This window comes from Drosophila sulfurigaster, chromosome 3 (genome assembly GCF_023558435.1).
Source record: "Drosophila sulfurigaster albostrigata strain 15112-1811.04 chromosome 3, ASM2355843v2, whole genome shotgun sequence".
Lineage (NCBI taxonomy): Eukaryota > Metazoa > Arthropoda > Insecta > Diptera > Drosophilidae > Drosophila > Drosophila sulfurigaster.
In genome coordinates, this window is record NC_084883.1 from 47,563,155 (window position 1) to 47,580,441 (window position 17,287).

The window sequence follows — 17,287 nt, forward strand, 5'->3', positions numbered from 1 at the left end:
TTGTCGAGTGAGACCGCGTCGATTTTTACTTTAAATACTAAACAGCAAAAAATCATGTTACCAGAGCATTGTCAGTTGTTAACGATTTGGGAAAATGTTATGTTATCGTTATCGCTGTTGTGGCGAAATTAAAGCTAATATCTGTATTTATTGAACAGGGACGTCATTCTAGTCCGATTGACAACAACAATAAGAAAAGGAACGAGGAAACGACATTTGTTTGTGATTTCTTGTAAATAATTTTTCACATGTATAAATTTGCTTAGTGGAAAGAAACGATAGAAAACAATGTCCGCACGTATGCTAAAAAAGCTGCAAGGCGAAGCCGATAAATTGGCCCCGCCGCCAGATGATGAATTGGACAATGATCACTTAACTGACAATGATGAACTGGACACGGTTCGAGGGAATTCGCATTTAAATCCATTTGATTTGGTAAGATTTGGACACGCGTGCATTTAAAGTGTATACCCGTTTGTGACGTGTGATATTGTTGTGCAGCTAAATCAACAAAGTTTGTCCGAGAGCGAATTTAAAGAGGATGACAACGAGACCGAGCATCCATCGGCAGCGCTGCAAGCAAATGCCGCTGCTAAAAAGAAGAAGAAGAAACGCAAGAAGAAGACCAAGTCGCATGGCAATCACATAAGCAGCGAAGATAATGAACGTCAAGACAAGTACTTGGAACACCTTGATCCCCTCTACGGCAAACTCCATGAAGCGACCTCCAACAGCAAACAGTCGCAAAAGACTTCAGCGGCATCTGCAGCAGCTTCAATTCGGAAGCTGGCCAGCCAAAAACTGTTGACGGTGGAGCTGAAACATCTGAATCAACAGAACGAAATGCGGCGTACTTTTGGCAAACGTGTCGTCAAAGTCGAGTAAGTTAACAGTTTGTGTCCGGCCCTAATATACCCGCTAATAATGCAAATTTTTCCTCTGATCGTAATGAAATTCTCAGAATCCATTTAGAATGTGATATTTATTATGTTAGTTAAGAATTTTAAGCAGAGTGCACCGATTATTAGATACCTGCCCAGCTCAGTCGTAATGAAACTTTCTGAATTTATTTAGAATGAGATTATTTATAATTTACGTATGTATATACATAATTCGAGAAGAGCCTGTTATCATAGATTACATATTTATTTATATTTACTGTTAACAATTCCTTTAGAATGGAAATACAAAGTAATTTACATATCGTTATCATATCCATATTTATTACACTATTGTAAAGGTTTTCTCAGAATTCACACAGATTATACGTATTTTTGCAAGTTATAGATTGCAATGTGCATATTTTAAGAAGCTACGGTGGAGTTTACTCGTATTATCATAAATTGATTATACATTAATATGAATGAAATTCTTAGAAACCATTTAGAATGTAGCTAACGTACTTATGTTTATTATTACAACTCTTAACTATATACATTTTCAATCTCTCTTTATTAGAAATAAACGTGGTCGCCAAAAGCCCTCGCTGAAGTCTACTTACATAGTAACCGCAAAGGATTCGTGGCCACCCTTGACCAAGAATATTGTCACAATGAAATTGCTGCCATCGCCGGATACTCCAACCACATCCACAAGTCCGAAAATCCAAATCAACGACGAGGAGAATGTTCAGTGGTTCAGCTTCCAGCACAGTCAATACTATCAAGGCATACAGCATATGTTTCTTTCGGCACTGGAACGCATCGATTCCGAGTTTCTGATCACGCTAATCAAACGCTGCCCCTACCACGTCGACTCGCTGGTCCAGCTGAGTGAGGTGTGCAAGATGACGGAAGATTTTGCGCTTGCTTCCGAGCTGATTGAGCGTGCGCTTCTACTCTTGGAGTCGTCGCTGCATATCAACTTCAGCCTGACATCGGGCAATTCTCGCTTGGATTATCGTCGACAGGAGAATCGCGCTTTCTTCATTGTGCTCTTCAAGCATGCACAATATTTGGAGGAACGTGCTTGCTGTCGCACCGCATTTGAGATCTCCAAACTGTTGTTGAGTCTGCAGCCAGATGTTGATCCGCTGGCCATGATTCTGGTCATCGATTATTATGCATTGCGTAGCAAACAATATGGCTGGCTAGTGGAGTTCTATGAGCAGTACAATGCGGCACGCAATCTCAGCCAGCTGCCCAACATGGCTTACTCTTATGCCCTAGCGCTCTACACGCTGCATGGCAGTTGTGAGCGTGCCAACGAGGCTCTGCAATACGCGCTCTTGATGTTCCCGGGCGTACTGCGTCCGCTGCTCGACGAGATGTCTGTACAAACGGATAAACGTGTATTGGCTTCGTCGTATTTCTTTGCCGACGTGTCTGGCAAGTGAGTCATCAACTGGCTTTATCAACATTGCACTCCAATCTAATAGATTACCCTTTGTTTTATAGTCAATCACCAGCGCTACATCAGCTTGTTTGCTTGTATGTGTGTCGAGCGAAAATCGTTTATCGTCAGAATGATGTGCTTTCTTGGCTGGAGACGAATGTGAATAGCGTTCTGGATCGCATTGATGCCAAGGATCCGATTGTCGCTGATTGCAAAGAGAAGCGTTCGTTACGCTACAGCGGCACACCGCCGCGTCCCATTTTGCGTCATGTCGTCCTCTCGGACTACAAGGAGAAAGTGCCCTTAGCCGTGTTTGTGGCAAAGGAGAAGCAGGCAATCATGACTTACGATCCGCTGCCACCCGCTGACACTGTCAACTGTTATCAGCGGTAAGACTAAAATGAATAATGAACTTGTACAGCTACTTAAATGTTTGTTAACTTCATTTGCAGTAAATCATCTTCGAGCAGTAGTCCAACTACCAATACCAACAGTTCTGTATCCATGTTTTTCCAATCACTCTTGCCGTCATTCAATTTGAACAACATTGCTGCACAGCAGCAGCAACAACAGCAGCAGCCGCAACAACAACAAGCTGGTGGTGTTGCTGGCGAGGAAAATATCGATGCTGCTGATATCGTGGCACAACAACGAAGACTAGCACAAGTGGCCCAAGGCCAAGCAGAAGGTTAAATTTATATTTCGGTTTTCATTCATTTCTTGAGTTGAAGATATTTTGTTGTTAAAAAAAACTATTATTAAATTTCATTTGTTCGTTTGCAAACAATCTTTATAGAAACTGGTCTACAGCAGTCGTTGACTCTGATGATGGATGCGATGCGTGACTTTCTGCATAACTTTCGCACAGCTGAAACGTTGAGAGCACCTGAAACAGCCGTTGCCCATTCGAGTAGCAGCAATGATGACGAAGAGGAAGGATCCAGCGACTATGTGGATTAGAGTAGTCCACAGTCCTGGCCAGCAAATATATTCATGCTTATCACATATTATATTATTATTAATCCCCTCACAGCTACTTAAAGACGATAACTTGCACGACATTTTCTATCAAGAAAAAAAAAAAACCAAAAAGGATAAAAACAGTTTACTATTTGTAATTGCATCCAGGCATCGCTTCTTGGGCAGCGTCGTCCTTAGAGCAGCGCTCTTCGAGTGTTTTTTAAAAACACATTGTTGTTCTCCTCTTACGCTTATTATATGCGCCAGTCACAAAAAATTTGAATATTTAAGTAATGTTTATTACACCTGTGTATTCAACAAAACAAAACCTATGTAATGCATTAATCAAATTTCTTGTCAAAGCTTTAGAACAAAAAAAAGTAAAATAAATGCAATGGTGTCATTGAAACTGAAACATGTATTTCACCTTTAGCTTAAAGAATGTTTTATTGATTTTTATGAATGCCTTCAGTTTTTACGCTTATCAATTATAACAAACAGATTTTTTCATCAATATTAGTTTTCATGTTTTCACTTCTTTTACATGTAATCAATCATTTTGCGGTTATTGCAATATATGTAAATATTACTACGACAAGTTCAATTTTTTATATTTATATATAATTGGGTTTAGGTTTAGATCGGTATTCAATGAAGCGCCGTTTGGTGTGTGTATGTGTGTGTTTGTATGTGTATAAAAGTGTATAATTATGATAATCTTGTAGAAGTAATGCACCTTATAAAAAGTTCAACTGGCAGACATTTGGTTGTTGTTCTTGTTGTTGTTGCTGTTTGTGTATAGGTCTTTTAGCTTAATTCAAAAGTCAGAATCCGAATCACACTTGAAATTAAAGATATTTGGCCAAAATGATTAATTTTTCCGTATTGCTATTGATATACAAAATACGTTTTAGACAACTTTAGAGCTTAACACAGAAAATCATTACTAACGGCTAAGCAATACTATAGCGTGGAATACGTGATCGCATATATATATAGAAATACATAGAAAACAAAACTTGAAAAACGACAAAATAATAATAGGTTAAGGCGCGGCATTAATCTGTGTTGTATCTGCCACTTTTTACATCAAAACGATTATGATTATGTCATGGTACCAAAGACAGGATTATGACGGCAGATGCTGGGTCCGTATTCCTCATAGGCAGCCTTAGTGTGACACACCTGATAGAACTCCGGCTGAAAGCAAATACGTATGGTAAATCTCTCTTCTTTTTAACAGTAAATATTGTCTTACCGTTGAGGCCAACATGCTGCCTCCAAACCAAACAGCATAACGCTGCATATGATGCGTTACCACCTGCACATCGATTGGTTTTGGCTACAAAATAACAAATTGTTTAAAGATTACAATGTTTGCAAAATAATCTATCTAAATATACATACCTTAATGCGACCCTCCGACAGGTTTTCGCTAATACGCAAGCGTGTGTCCACCGATCTCTTAATGTCGCGTTGTAAACGTCGGCCAAAGTCCTTGAACATAGTCGAGCCACCGCTCAATACAATATTGTTGTAGAGTGGACGCCGCACATCAATGGGACAGTTTTGTATGACATTGTCAACAATCTCTGACAGCGGTATGGTAAAGTCTGGGTTGGAAAATTCGGGATGGAAGAAGATTTCTGGACCGAGAAAACGTTCATAGCCCACATCGACATTGAAGGGTTGCTTGGTGACGGTATTGAGGCCGGTATAATTGCGAATCCATTTGTTTGGCTCCGTATCATACTTGGCAAACTCTTTGGCAATGTCTGGACAAATGTAGCAATGCTTCTCTTTGATCGCTTTGGCAGTTTCGAGGCTCTGTTCCGGCGGTATGCCCACCTCGCGTTCACGCAGCAAACTTTGAATAAACGATGTAATGTTGCGGCCAGCAATCGGTATATGCTTAATGCACGATCCAATCACATAACCTTCCGCCTGTCAGCAAAACAAAACGATGTCATGAAAATAGTAAGCGATAAGATATCGAAATATTGCGCTCTCTTCAACATACCACAGGTATGACGTGCGTCACACCATCACCACTGTCCACCACAATACCAGTCAGTGTGCGCTCCTCGGCGGATCTGGATGCCCAACTGGCAGCCAAAGCTAACACCGCCTGCACCGCAATATAGAGACCAGGAACATTGAATGTCTCAAACATGATTTCGGCAGTGTATTCACGATTCTCGGGCGTATTAAGCGGCGGCTCTGTCAACAGGAAATAATGATCCTCTGGCTCCGCACGTAAATACTTGAAGACGCATTGCTCCAGAAACCGTTCCATCAAATCCCAATCTTCCACCAATCCATGTCGCACTGGATACTATAAAATAAATAAGGTTCAATTCATTGTCGTATATACAAAGAATATTCACTTACTTTAATGGAATAGCCGGTGGCATCGAAGGCTTCGTCACCGATAAAAAAGTCCAAGTCCTCGATACCTTTTGTGATGCGTCGCGCATTGTTGTCACCAACACGAGCGGACTCCTTAATCGCAATTGCAGAGGGAATTATGAACTGGGGCTCCTTGTTGCCAGCAAAACCCAGTTTCGAGTACCTGCATAAACCGAGATTACACATAAATTAAAATCTGATTCATTATCAAACAACAAAAGCAGACAGCAGAAACTTACCCGGTGCCCACATCAATTACGCATGCCGGTAGCCTGCCTGTCATCGTGTCTTGAGGATTTGCTTCTAGTTAACTATGGAGCGCGATGAATTACACTTTAAGCTCAAGTTACACAGCACTTGCAAATGAATTTTACGTTTGATAAACAGCCAAGTTTATAAATTTTCAACCACACCTCCTCCAGCAACGCGATGTGTCATTTAGAAAACTTCGCTCTTTGTCACTCCTCTCACACACACATACGACATACTCATACATGCATGAATAAGTTGCAGTGTTGCATTCCTCAAATATGTGTTTTACAGCACTATCCAAATAAATCAAATAAATCTCGGCAATACTGTCGGATTTATATCGACCAAAATCTGTGTGCGTGATTGAAATTTGAAATTTAGAATTTAAAATTTTAATGCAGCATATCTCAAAACGACATAAATCAATGTAATCATTCAAATAATATTTGCTGTGAAGATTCACAACATTGCGAAAAATATATCGATATTGCTGCAGCAATAGGAGTATCGATGCTTTTCCGAAGTACGTTCGGACTCGGAAATTTCGGCGGTGTTGTGTGGCTGTCACAGCCTTTTTCCACGTTTTTTCCTATTGGCACATTTTTTTGCTATTGTCATTATTTCTGCTGGTGTGTCAATTGCAATTGACAATTGAACGAAAAATCGTGCGTATTTCGGGTGCTTTGTGGGAGCTTCTTTGTTTCTGCGGCAGCAATCACTGCGATAAAACCGGCGAATTGGACAAACCACATACGCGAAAATGGAGGCACAGAAATTGACGGAACTGTTGCGCGCAACGATTGATCCGAATCCCGAGCAAAGGAAAGCAGCCGAGGACCAATTGGCACAAGTAAGCGAAGCCTTGTTATTAAAACCAGTTAGCTGCAATAATGACACAACAAGCGCATCATTCCCTCCACTTTAAAGTAATGCCATTTGGTTGCTGCTGTAGCCCAAAACCATGTGCTTTTTTAATTGTTCGCTTTTAACCTCTTCCCTCCCTGTTGGTGCCTATCATTGCTCACACTGGATATATTCTAGTGTGTGTGTGTATATGCATATTTGTATGTAGTTGCGGCTGTGCTTTAGTCAATATTAAGTTTATAGTATCAAAAAAAGAACGATTATTTTGTTGGCATTAAAGCAAATTTCTGCTGTATGGTAAATAATCGAATAGGGGCAACAAGTAATACGGGCCAATAGGAAGCGCTCGGCAATTTTTACATACAAATGCAGTTTCGCAATCTCAATCACATGTGTGTGTGTGTTTACTGCACTGTGTGTTACGGTTTATTTACAATCAATCATTTGATGTAATATTACAAATTTACTGTAATTGTCTGTTAGAAAAATTCTCCCAAAAATTGTGGGAAAAAACATCGAAGACAAGCGCATATGATCATGAATTTATGTCAATGAATTAATATTTCTATTTATTCTAATTCAAGTTAAAAGTTTACTTAGTTTGCATCTTCAATATAATAGGGTTAAATATTTTTCGTGGCTTTAATGGTTTGTGTCTTAGCTCTCTAACTTATTCAATTTGGATATTTTAAAAATATCGCAAACTATCCCGAAGCTTTATTTTTGAAACGATCACTTAAGAATATAAGAATCTCTGATTTCAAACTATTTAACTACCCAGTAATAAATGTAATTATCTACAGAAATAAAAAATTCCAAGTCTGTCACGCCTTGGTATTTAATTGGCAGTAATTAAACATTTATTCAATTGTGCTTGTACCACTGTTCAAGAGCCTCTAGACTTGTGGCTGAGTCAGCTTCTAACGATTTCCATGCCCCGCCTTATTCAATCGGTTAATTGTCTTTATCAGCATATATTGCAAACTGCTGCTACTACCAGGGCACGTTGATTGGAGCTTCTTTAATGGGAAAACGCATGCTATTTAAATATGTATTTATGTATAAGTAATCACATATATATATGAGTAGACAAAATGTGCTTGGAATTTTTAAATGCTGCCCGGATTGGTAGTAGGATCGAAATAAACAGGTGCTACATGTGTTACGCTGCTGCTTGGTATTGTTTTATCAATACAATGTGCAGATTCTTTTCGCACTGGCACGCGAAATGTTAGCCTAGAGAATCACATTACTCATACGCCATGTTATGCGGCAGCTGTGTAAACAAACTGTTGACGGCAGCCGGGAAAAATACTAAATGCTCTCTCTCACACCTCTCGCACATTTTCCACCCACTTTTAGATACACAAAATCATTGGTTTTGTGCCGACTATATTGCAAATCGTCATGCAAACGACGCTCGACCAGCCAGTTCGTCAAGCCGGCGCTGTTTATCTAAAGAATCTTATCAATAGCAGCTGGTCGGATCATGAAACCAAGCCCGGCGAGCCGATACCATTCTCCATTCACGAGCAGGATCGCGCCATGATTCGCGGATCCATTGTCGATGCTATTGTCCACGCTCCAGAGCTCATCAGGTAAGAATACACAATTATAACATAACAGTTTTGAATTGAATCTAAATCCAAAAAAAAATATTACAGAGTTCAGCTGTCTGTGTGTGTGAATCACATCATCAAGAGTGATTTCCCCGGACGTTGGCCACAGGTGGTTGACAACATTAGCATCTATTTGCAAAATCCTGATGTGAATGGCTGGAATGGCGCCTTGGTCACCATGTATCAGTTGGTCAAGACGTACGAATACAAACGTTTCGAGGAGCGTACACCATTAAATGAGGCAATGAATCTGTTGTTGCCCATGATTTATCAGCTGATGATGACGCTGCTCAACGATCAGTCGGAGCAATCGGTGTTGCTGCAAAAGCAAATACTCAAAATCTATTATGCCCTGACACAGTACAGTTTGCCACTAGATCTCATCACTAAGGAAATTTTCTCCCAGTGGATGGAAATTTGCCGGCAGATTGCAGATCGCGCTGTGCCCGATTGTTCGCATTTGGATGATGATGAGCGCACTGAATTCCCCTACTGGAAGACAAAGAAATGGGCGCTGCACATCATGGTGCGCATGTTTGAGCGGTAAGTAGCGAATCGATATGAATCACCATACTTAGTAAATAAACATGAATTATATTTTGCAGTTATGGCAGTCCCACCAGTCTTGTTAGCGAAAAGTACCAGAAGTTTGCGGAATGGTATCTGCCAACCTTCAGCTCTGGCGTATTGGAAGTCCTGCTTAAGATCTTGGATCAATATCGCAATCGCGTCTATGTTTCGCCGCGTGTGCTCACAGATGTGCTGAACTATCTAAAAATAGCGTAAGTTTTTAATTATAAATTTAATTGATTAGCCATTTGTTGATTTTCTATGTTTTTATATAGTGTGAGCCATGCTTACACCTGGAAGCTGATAAAGCCGCACATGGTGGCAGTTATTCAAGATGTCATATTCCCTATCATGTCATTTACCGACTCTGATCAGGAGCTGTGGGAAAGCGACCCCTACGAGTACATTCGCCTCAAGTTTGGTATGAGCTATAAATCGGAATGATTAGAAGAAGAAATGTGGATTCATATTATGCATTTGCATTGCAGATATCTTTGAGGATTATGCTACTCCAGTGCCAGCTGCCCAATCTCTGTTGCATTCCGTTTGCAAAAAACGCAAAGGCATCTTGCCCAAGGCAATGAGCACCATTATGCAAATAATTACCTCGCCCAATGCTGATAACAAGCAGAAGGATGGTGCTCTGCATATGATTGGCACTCTCGCAGATGTGCTATTGAAGAAGGCCCTATATCGTGATCAAGTAGAGTCTATGCTCACCACCTATGTCTTTCCGGAATTCCAGAATCCGGCCGGTCATATGCGTGCTCGTGCCTGTTGGGTATTGCACTATTTCTGCGACGTTCAAATCAAGAATCCTCAGGTGCTGGCCGAAACGATGCGCCTAACCACGAATGCCTTGCTCACCGATAAAGAGCTGCCGGTTAAGGTGGAGGCCGCCATTGGCCTGCAAATGTTCCTATCATCGCAGGATGAGGCACCTCAGTATGTGTCATCGCAAATCAAAGAGATTACTAAAGAATTGTTGACCATCATACGTGAAACGGAAAACGAAGACTTGACCAATGTCATGCAAAAGATTGTCTGCACATTTACCGAACAACTGCTCCCAGTTGCAACGGAAATCTGTCAGCATTTGGCAACAACATTCAGTCAAGTGTTGGAGTCGGAAGAAGGTTCCGATGAGAAGGCAATCACAGCAATGGGTTTGCTTAACACGATAGAAACACTGCTCAGTGTTATGGAGGAACATCCGGATGTGTTGCTCAATCTGCATCCAATTGTTATCAATGTAGTCGGTCATATATTCCAGCACAACATTACGGGTGAGTTAATTATTAAAAATAAAATGTTAATATTTCTTTAACTCGTAACTTTATTATAGATTTCTACGAGGAAACCTTTTCGTTGGTTTACGATTTAACGTCCAAAGCGATTTCGGCCGAAATGTGGCAGATGCTCGAACTTATCTATCAGGTCTTTAAGAAGGATGGTGTAGATTACTTTATTGATATTATGCCGGCATTACACAACTATGTAACCGTTGATACACCAGCGTTCCTGTCGAATCCAAATCGGTTACTGGCCATTTTGGACATGTGCAAAACTGTAAGTGAATCTACACCAAACCTTGGTCGAGACTTGTTTTGTTAAAATGTTCTCTTTTTGTACTCTAGATGCTAACTGGCAACCCTGGCGAGGATCCCGAATGCCATGCCGCCAAATTGATGGAAGTGATTTTATTGCAGTGCAAGGGACAAATCGATTCGGTGGTCCATGTGTTTGTTGAATTGGCGTTGTCGCGTTTGACACGCGAGGTGCAATCGTCGGAGTTGCGGACCATGTGCTTGCAGGTGGTCATCGCTGCACTGTATTATAATCCCCAGCTATTACTCTCCATTCTGGACAAGATGTCTCAAACCAGTGAAGAACCAATTGCCTCGCATTTCATTAAACAATGGCTACACGATACGGACTGCTTCTTGGGGTAATTCCGAATACATTTCAAATCGCAAATTGCTTACTTATCATTATTCTTTTTTAGCATTCACGATCGTAAACTGTGCGTGCTTGGTTTGTGTACACTAATCTCCTTGGGAGATTCCAAACCACAAGTGCTAAGCGAGGTTGCGGACAAGATTGTGCCGTCACTGATATTGCTGTTCGATGGCCTCAAGCGTGCCTATGAATCGCGTGCCCAGGAAGAGGAAGAGGAGGAAGAAGAAGAGGGTGGTGATGATTGCGAAGGTTAGACTCAAAATGAAAGTGTTACTTTTACTGTTTTAAAAACTATTATTTTCCTACAGAGGCTCTTTCGAGCGATGAAGACGAGATGGATGAAATGGCGCCCAACTATTTGGATAAACTAGCCGATTTCGCAAAGACGAAAGGAAGTGCAGCTGGCTTTGAGGTGAAAGCTGAGCTCAAGGATGATGAGGAAGATTCCGACGATGAGGCAGAGGAATCTGTTGGTGATTTAAATGAAACTGGCCTCGAAACATTCACCACGCCCATTGATGACGAAGAGAACGAAACTGCTATCGATGAATATTGGACATTTAAGGAAGTTATTACCGGTAATAAGATTCAGATGTGATTTTGATATCATTCTTTAGCTAATGTGTTCTGTAATTTTTATTTTTTTTAGCACTTTCTGCACAAGATCAGGCCTGGTATTCGCTGCTGACCTCAAACCTGACACCCGAACAGGCTAAAGCGCTTCAGGAGGTGGTCGTGACAGCTGATCAACGCAAGGCTGCCAAAGAATCGAAACTGATTGAGAAACAGGGTGGATTCGCATTCCCCCAGACAACTGTGCCCACATCGTTTAAGTTTGGCTCTTAAAAAGTAGCTGCAGTACACTGACACTTTGTACCATCTTTCTGACTTCATTGTTTCTCATATTCTTTCCAAAAAAACAACACTTGATGTAATATGACTGTTCAAGCATTCTCTAGATTCTCGTACATCTTGAGTACGACACACATTCAACATACGTTTATATACATAAACATATATATATGTTGCATGCTTCAAAGGTAGCGGTCGGCGAAGAGGCGGGCAAGTGGGACATGATCGCTTTATATATTTATTGTAGATTTATATTTTAAATTTCTATTCTTGGCAAGTCCATGCCAACTAAATTATGATAAAACTTAAGTTGAAATCTATTGTATATCATCATTATGCGTGTGTGTGACTATTACGAAAACTACTTGGATGTCGCCGCCTCATGGAATGAGATTGCGTCAAGCTTGCTGAGCACACTCCAAAAACGAAACACAATTGGTAAGAGAATGAGAATTTAACGCAGAGCATTTCAATTACACTGTCTTTACGACACACCCCCCACACACATACACACACACGAGAACACACATTAAATGTACCAGATGGAGAGATATTTTTGAAAAATAAAAACATTTTTAACGTTTGAATTGATCTGTTTGTTTGGTTTTTTATTTTAATTATTTTCGGTATTAAAGTACTGAATTGATCAATATATGAACAATACAATAATTCCAAGTTTTTAATGGGTTTTTTCAGTGGCGCGCAGTTTGAATAACACTTTTCAAGACATTTGTGAGCTTGCAGGGATAAATCAGTGTACAGTGAATTGTTTTCAATACATTTTCTAATTTTTAAGGTGTGACCCAAAGCCGGATTTTTTAAATATATATTATTAACGGGGATGAAATATACCTAAATACAGAAGTCATTGTTTTCCAAAAATAAAATTTATAGAAACTTTTTTTTTTAATTTTTGCCATAGATTTCCGTTACAACAATATCATCAACAACAGAAATGTAACAGTTTTAGTACAAATGTGTTAACAGTAGACACATTCTGTTAATAGCATAGCACGCGACTGTAACTCTTGTTATTGCCATTCACAGTAAAGCGCGGCAATTGCATTGCCGCATTTGTTTTGTTTACAATCGAAATAAACAAATAAATATAAATTAAAATGAAAATCGCAATAGAAGGATGTGCGCATGGGGAGCTGGAACGCATCTACGATACCATCGAGGGCATCGAAAAGGAGCGCAACATCAAGGTCGATCTGCTGCTCTGCTGCGGTGACTTTCAATCGACGCGCAATCTTGCGGATTTGCAAACCATGGCTGTGCCCCGAAAGTACATGGATATGTGCACATTTTACAAGTAAGTTACTAAATTAATAGGCGGCATAACTCGACTATATCGTGTTCATTGCAGATATTACAGTGGAGAGCGCGTTGCGCCAATTCTCACCATCTTCATTGGCGGAAATCATGAGGCATCCAACTATCTTCAGGAGCTGCCCTATGGTGGCTGGGTTGCTCCCAATATTTATTACCTGGGTTATGCTGGTGTCGTGAATGTGAATGGCATTCGTATAGCAGGCATCAGTGGTATTTACAAGGGACACGACTTTCTGCGCGGTCATCACGAGTTTCCGCCGTACACGGAGAAAACATGTCGCAGTGTCTACCATGTGCGTCAACTGGAGGTGTTTCGCTTGCAACAGTTGTCAGGAAAGGTGGACATCTTTATGTCGCACGATTGGCCGCGTGGCATACACGAGTATGGCAACAAGGCACAACTGTTGAGATTTAAACCACATTTCGCCGAGGACATTGAGAAGGGGCAACTGGGAAGCCGCCCGCTGGAGGAATTGCTAAAGACACTGCAGCCAACCTATTGGTTTGCTGCTCATTTGCACTGCAAGTTTGCTGCTCTGGTGCAGCACACGAGAACTGCAGGTAAATCCTTGAATGAGGAGGAATCATCCTCAGATAGCAACAGCGATAGCGAAGAGGAGGAAGAGGAGAAGCACTCAAAGTCATCAGCAACAGCACCGGCTGCTCCTGTTGCAGTAACCAAATTCTTGGCGCTGGATAAATGCTTGCCAAAGCGTCGTTTTCTGCAAGTGCTCGACATGCCCACAAGCCAAGAAAGCGAAAAGCCAACTCTAGAGTACGACATCGAATGGTTGTCGATATTGCTCACCACAAATCATCTGACTTCTATCAAGGATAACAATTACTATTTGCCCGGCAAGAAGGCGGGCAGCATGGAAGAACGCTGCAACTTTACGCCAACTGTCGATGAATTGTCGCACATTCGCCACAAATTCAATAATCTTGAGGTGCCCAAGAACTTTTGTCGCACTGTCAACGCATTCGATGCCGATGAGCAACAGAATTATAAGCAAATGTTTGTTGATCAGCCGCAGGCACAATTGAATCCACAATGCAATGATTTCTGTGCTATGCTGGGGATCGATGATCCACTCTGCCTGGCCATGCTGGCAAATGGCAAGGAGTTACCGCAAACCAGGAGTTTGGAGGAGAGTACAGCTGAGCTAAACGTGCAGGAAACTAAAGACGAAGATGTGCCATTGGCTCCGACGCAAAGAAAACTAAATTTAACACTGCCAGCACCAATTGCAGCGGAAGTTGATAAGAATGTCATTGAGCTGCCGGTGGAAGACGATGAGGATGCTACGTCACGTGTTTCGGATGTTGAACAAGATTTACAATTGTCGCCGTCGAAGAGGAAACTGAATTTAAAGTTGCCAGCGCCAACTGCTTCAGAAGTTGACAAAGATATCAGCGAAGTGCCAGCTGAAGTCGATGAGGAGTCAAATCCGCTTCCTACTAATGTTGCAGTGGATTCAACAATGAACGAACAAGATTTTCAATTGGCGCCGACGAAGCGGAAACTCAATTTAACGCTGCCAGAGCCAATTGCATCAAAAACTGATAATATTATCAGTGAAGTGCCTGTTAAAGTCACTGAAGAGAAGGTAGAGGAGCCAAGAGCAGAGTTACCTGCGACAACTAGTATAAAAAAGCTTAAGAGAAGAAATCAGAGCATTTATAAAGCTGATGATATGGACGATTAAACAAAAAACTAACGACAATCTGAAGGTTAACTATAAATAGTAGTTATTGATAATAAAATGGAAGCTTTCATTGAGTGAATGAATGTGCTTTTAAAAAACCAAAAAAGGAGGCAATTTTATTTGAATAACACAGAAGATGCTTGACACGCGGCATGCGTGACAAAATAAATAAGGATTCAACTAGATAAAGTAAGTTGTAAGTAGTTTTAAGAGTTGCTGGCGGAATTGGCGGCAAATGCTTCGGCGGCACAAATGAATCCGCACTGCAGCACAGACTCGGGCGTATCGGCCAAATCACAGTAGTAGCTGGTTGGCGATGGGATGCACTGTAGCTGCACCTGACCATCGTCGTCGCACTTGGGCCGGTAGAAGCGACAGCGACGTGGTCCATATAACGGCATATTGGCATCGTATGGTGGACTTAGAATATCAAAGAATGCGGCAATGCCATTTCCGGCCTCTGTTATCTGATGATAGTTGCGTTTACGTGGCGTTAATACAGCACTTGTTGTCTCCGGCGTCACCATTGAGGGCTCCTCGGGCATCACCTTGACCAACGTGGGATTTATGTCGTAGCCCACCGGCTCATCTGGCTGTAATTTCTGCGAGTAGCTCTGGATGTGTACCTTGCCCCAGAGGCAACGTAGCAAGCCATACATCATGGGATGATCGTGCAGGGGAATCGAATTGTTGCCGCGTACAATGAACAGGCTCATGGAGAAGCGTTCGTCCTCGAAGATGTGCATGTAGGTGCAGGGTGCTCTTGGCTGCTGGCACCCAATGTCAACGTCAGCGTCATCGCGAAACAACTCCTCTCTGATGTGCAAGTCCCGGTAAGTTAATTGATCCGTTAGCTGCTTTAAATGCTGCAGATTCGCATTGAAGTTGGCAAGATTGGCTCGATCAAATGTCTTGAAGGCCTGGCGCAGCACGCTCATAAAATGGGACGTCATGGCCGAAAGCCTCGCGGCGCGTTATCAATAATGCAACGACTTTACACGACACTGACGTAAGGTTTATTTTTGATTGTCGATATGTGCAATTTCGCGAAAAACAGCAAATGCCGTCTAAATCAACCAGAAAGCGAATTGTAGATAAACAAAAAATCAGCTGTTTGACGACAAGTGTTGGCAATTGCTAAAATACGTCGCGTTAAATGAATATGAATTTCAAAAGCAGTTTTCAGTTTTGTTGATTGTTAAGAACTGAAATGATAACTAACTTTATAATGCAGTGAGATGTGGTGTTAATGCAAAGCTGCTTTGTTTCACTTCTACTGAAAATAAGACTGCGGCCAACTGCGGCATTTCAAAATAAACAAAAACAATGAACAGTGTTGCAAATCGCTTCAATTGAGAGACAAAATAATTATGCTAAATAAAAGCCTTTTATTTTAACAAACTAACATGTGTTTTGGTTTTATTTTTTAATTATAAGTTTTCGTATTTATTGAACTAAAAGCCCCTTTCCTTGGATTGTGTAGCATGTGTTAACAGCCACGACTTGTAGTCACGTTTCTTCATAGACATTTGCTTGTGCCGCGGATGCGTTGGACAGATGACATAACCACGCTCCTGACGCACGACAATTAAGCAGTCCTTGCAGCGCCGCTTTAGACGTCCTTTCACCTTGAATCCTGCCACTTGTTGCACCAGTGTATTTAGAGGCGAAAGCAACGGTACAACCTGATTATTTGATCCATTTAATTGCTGTTGATGGACAAGTGAATTTTGGGCCGGCGAAGATGTTCCAATGGTGGGACGCACCAGAGCATGGAAGCTCCTCGTGACACTTATTCCATTCCACAGCCGAACGCTGGACTGTAAAAGTTTGCTTGCGAACGACATCTGTAACGAACGTTTTTATTTATATTTTTCAATAACAATATAATAGAAACACACACCTCTGATTGTATGAGTGTTGCCAAACTATAAATGTTAAAAGCGTAGTGCTGCCACCAATTTTATTTTACTTACACTAGTCAACACTTAAAATTCAAATAGCATGAGATATAAAATGAAAATATACAGTGGCGAGCACATCCTTATATATATTTATCACTTCTGACCTGTATTCATTAATCGACTTAATTTTTTAATGGAACAAATAAATATTTTTATATATTTTTATTTAAAAAAGTCAAGCTTTCAACTTTTGCATGATTGTTTTTTAACACTTTTTTTAAATTCAAACTTGATAAATTGAGGAATCCCGAAGATTTCTATCTTATTGTTGTGTTACATTGCTCTTTAGTTACTGAAGGTGGATCAAATCTATTCATATTTATCATATTTTGTGCAAGCAGTACTCTTAATTTCGATAAAATGAGAAAGATTCCTTACATGGTGTAATAGCGGCCCATTGGTGAAATCGATGGCAAGAAACAATATCTTGATACTTTGGAGACGCAATCTACCAGATTTCGTT

General features: G+C 40.9%; 6 protein-coding genes across 6 annotated transcripts; 3 read left to right on the forward strand and 3 right to left on the reverse strand.

Annotated features, from left to right (window-relative positions):
- Positions 1 to 126: 126 nt before the first annotated feature.
- Positions 127 to 3,974, forward strand: LOC133843749 (ribosome quality control complex subunit TCF25). The gene is made up of 6 exons (XM_062277420.1): positions 127 to 435; positions 502 to 881; positions 1,459 to 2,331; positions 2,397 to 2,723; positions 2,787 to 3,022; positions 3,131 to 3,974. Exons 1-6 carry the CDS (start codon positions 289 to 291, stop codon positions 3,292 to 3,294), a joined length of 2,127 nt encoding a protein of 708 aa, XP_062133404.1. The 5' UTR covers positions 127 to 288; the 3' UTR covers positions 3,295 to 3,974.
- On the reverse strand, positions 3,192 to 6,223 carry LOC133843752 (actin-related protein 3). Its single transcript, XM_062277426.1, has 6 exons — positions 5,943 to 6,223; positions 5,686 to 5,866; positions 5,315 to 5,629; positions 4,702 to 5,238; positions 4,553 to 4,636; positions 3,192 to 4,494 (listed from the first exon to the last, which is right to left on the reverse strand). The coding sequence occupies exons 1-6, from the start codon at positions 5,984 to 5,986 to the stop codon at positions 4,399 to 4,401; spliced, it is 1,257 nt and encodes a 418-aa protein (XP_062133410.1). The 5' UTR covers positions 5,987 to 6,223; the 3' UTR covers positions 3,192 to 4,398.
- A 257-nt stretch (positions 6,224 to 6,480) lies between these two features.
- Positions 6,481 to 12,406, forward strand: LOC133843748 (importin-7). Its single transcript, XM_062277419.1, has 11 exons — positions 6,481 to 6,805; positions 8,182 to 8,417; positions 8,484 to 8,981; positions 9,044 to 9,220; positions 9,284 to 9,429; positions 9,497 to 10,294; positions 10,354 to 10,577; positions 10,646 to 10,956; positions 11,014 to 11,216; positions 11,276 to 11,545; positions 11,617 to 12,406. Exons 1-11 carry the CDS (start codon positions 6,716 to 6,718, stop codon positions 11,811 to 11,813), a joined length of 3,150 nt encoding a protein of 1,049 aa, XP_062133403.1. The 5' UTR covers positions 6,481 to 6,715; the 3' UTR covers positions 11,814 to 12,406.
- Positions 12,407 to 12,856: 450 nt separating this feature from the next.
- On the forward strand, positions 12,857 to 14,911 carry LOC133846092 (lariat debranching enzyme). Its single transcript, XM_062280841.1, has 2 exons — positions 12,857 to 13,134; positions 13,189 to 14,911. The coding sequence occupies exons 1-2, from the start codon at positions 12,938 to 12,940 to the stop codon at positions 14,858 to 14,860; spliced, it is 1,869 nt and encodes a 622-aa protein (XP_062136825.1). The 5' UTR covers positions 12,857 to 12,937; the 3' UTR covers positions 14,861 to 14,911.
- A 155-nt stretch (positions 14,912 to 15,066) lies between these two features.
- LOC133846094 (2-aminoethanethiol dioxygenase) lies at positions 15,067 to 16,109 on the reverse strand. The gene has a single exon (XM_062280843.1). The coding sequence runs from the start codon at positions 15,811 to 15,813 to the stop codon at positions 15,067 to 15,069; it is 747 nt and encodes a 248-aa protein (XP_062136827.1). The 5' UTR covers positions 15,814 to 16,109.
- Positions 16,110 to 16,228: 119 nt separating this feature from the next.
- On the reverse strand, positions 16,229 to 16,896 carry LOC133846095 (uncharacterized). Its single transcript, XM_062280844.1, has 2 exons — positions 16,764 to 16,896; positions 16,229 to 16,707 (listed from the first exon to the last, which is right to left on the reverse strand). The coding sequence occupies exon 2, from the start codon at positions 16,705 to 16,707 to the stop codon at positions 16,315 to 16,317; it is 393 nt and encodes a 130-aa protein (XP_062136828.1). The 5' UTR covers positions 16,764 to 16,896; the 3' UTR covers positions 16,229 to 16,314.
- Between the last annotated feature and the right edge of the window lie 391 nt (positions 16,897 to 17,287).

Coding starts and splice junctions, on each gene's coding strand:
- LOC133843749 (XM_062277420.1), top strand. CDS start 289: ATGTCCGCACGTATGCTAAAAAAGCTGCAAGGCGAAGCCGATAAATTG. Junction 882..1,458: donor AAACGTGTCGTCAAAGTCGA/GTAAGTTAACAG, acceptor TCTCTTTATTAG/AAATAAACGTGGTCGCCAAA. Junction 3,023..3,130: donor GGCCCAAGGCCAAGCAGAAG/GTTAAATTTATA, acceptor CAATCTTTATAG/AAACTGGTCTACAGCAGTCG.
- LOC133843752 (XM_062277426.1), bottom strand. CDS start 5,986: ATGACAGGCAGGCTACCGGCATGCGTAATTGATGTGGGCACCGG. Junction 5,867..5,942: donor GTAATTGATGTGGGCACCGG/GTAAGTTTCTGC, acceptor CGGTTTATGCAG/GTACTCGAAACTGGGTTTTG. Junction 5,239..5,314: donor TGACGCACGTCATACCTGTG/GTATGTTGAAGA, acceptor TTTTGCTGACAG/GCGGAAGGTTATGTGATTGG.
- LOC133843748 (XM_062277419.1), top strand. CDS start 6,716: ATGGAGGCACAGAAATTGACGGAACTGTTGCGCGCAACGATTGATCCG. Junction 9,430..9,496: donor GTACATTCGCCTCAAGTTTG/GTATGAGCTATA, acceptor TTTGCATTGCAG/ATATCTTTGAGGATTATGCT. Junction 10,957..11,013: donor GATACGGACTGCTTCTTGGG/GTAATTCCGAAT, acceptor ATTCTTTTTTAG/CATTCACGATCGTAAACTGT.
- LOC133846092 (XM_062280841.1), top strand. CDS start 12,938: ATGAAAATCGCAATAGAAGGATGTGCGCATGGGGAGCTGGAACGCATC. Junction 13,135..13,188: donor GATATGTGCACATTTTACAA/GTAAGTTACTAA, acceptor TGTTCATTGCAG/ATATTACAGTGGAGAGCGCG.
- LOC133846094 (XM_062280843.1), bottom strand. CDS start 15,813: ATGACGTCCCATTTTATGAGCGTGCTGCGCCAGGCCTTCAAGACATTT.
- LOC133846095 (XM_062280844.1), bottom strand. CDS start 16,707: ATGTCGTTCGCAAGCAAACTTTTACAGTCCAGCGTTCGGCTGTGGAAT.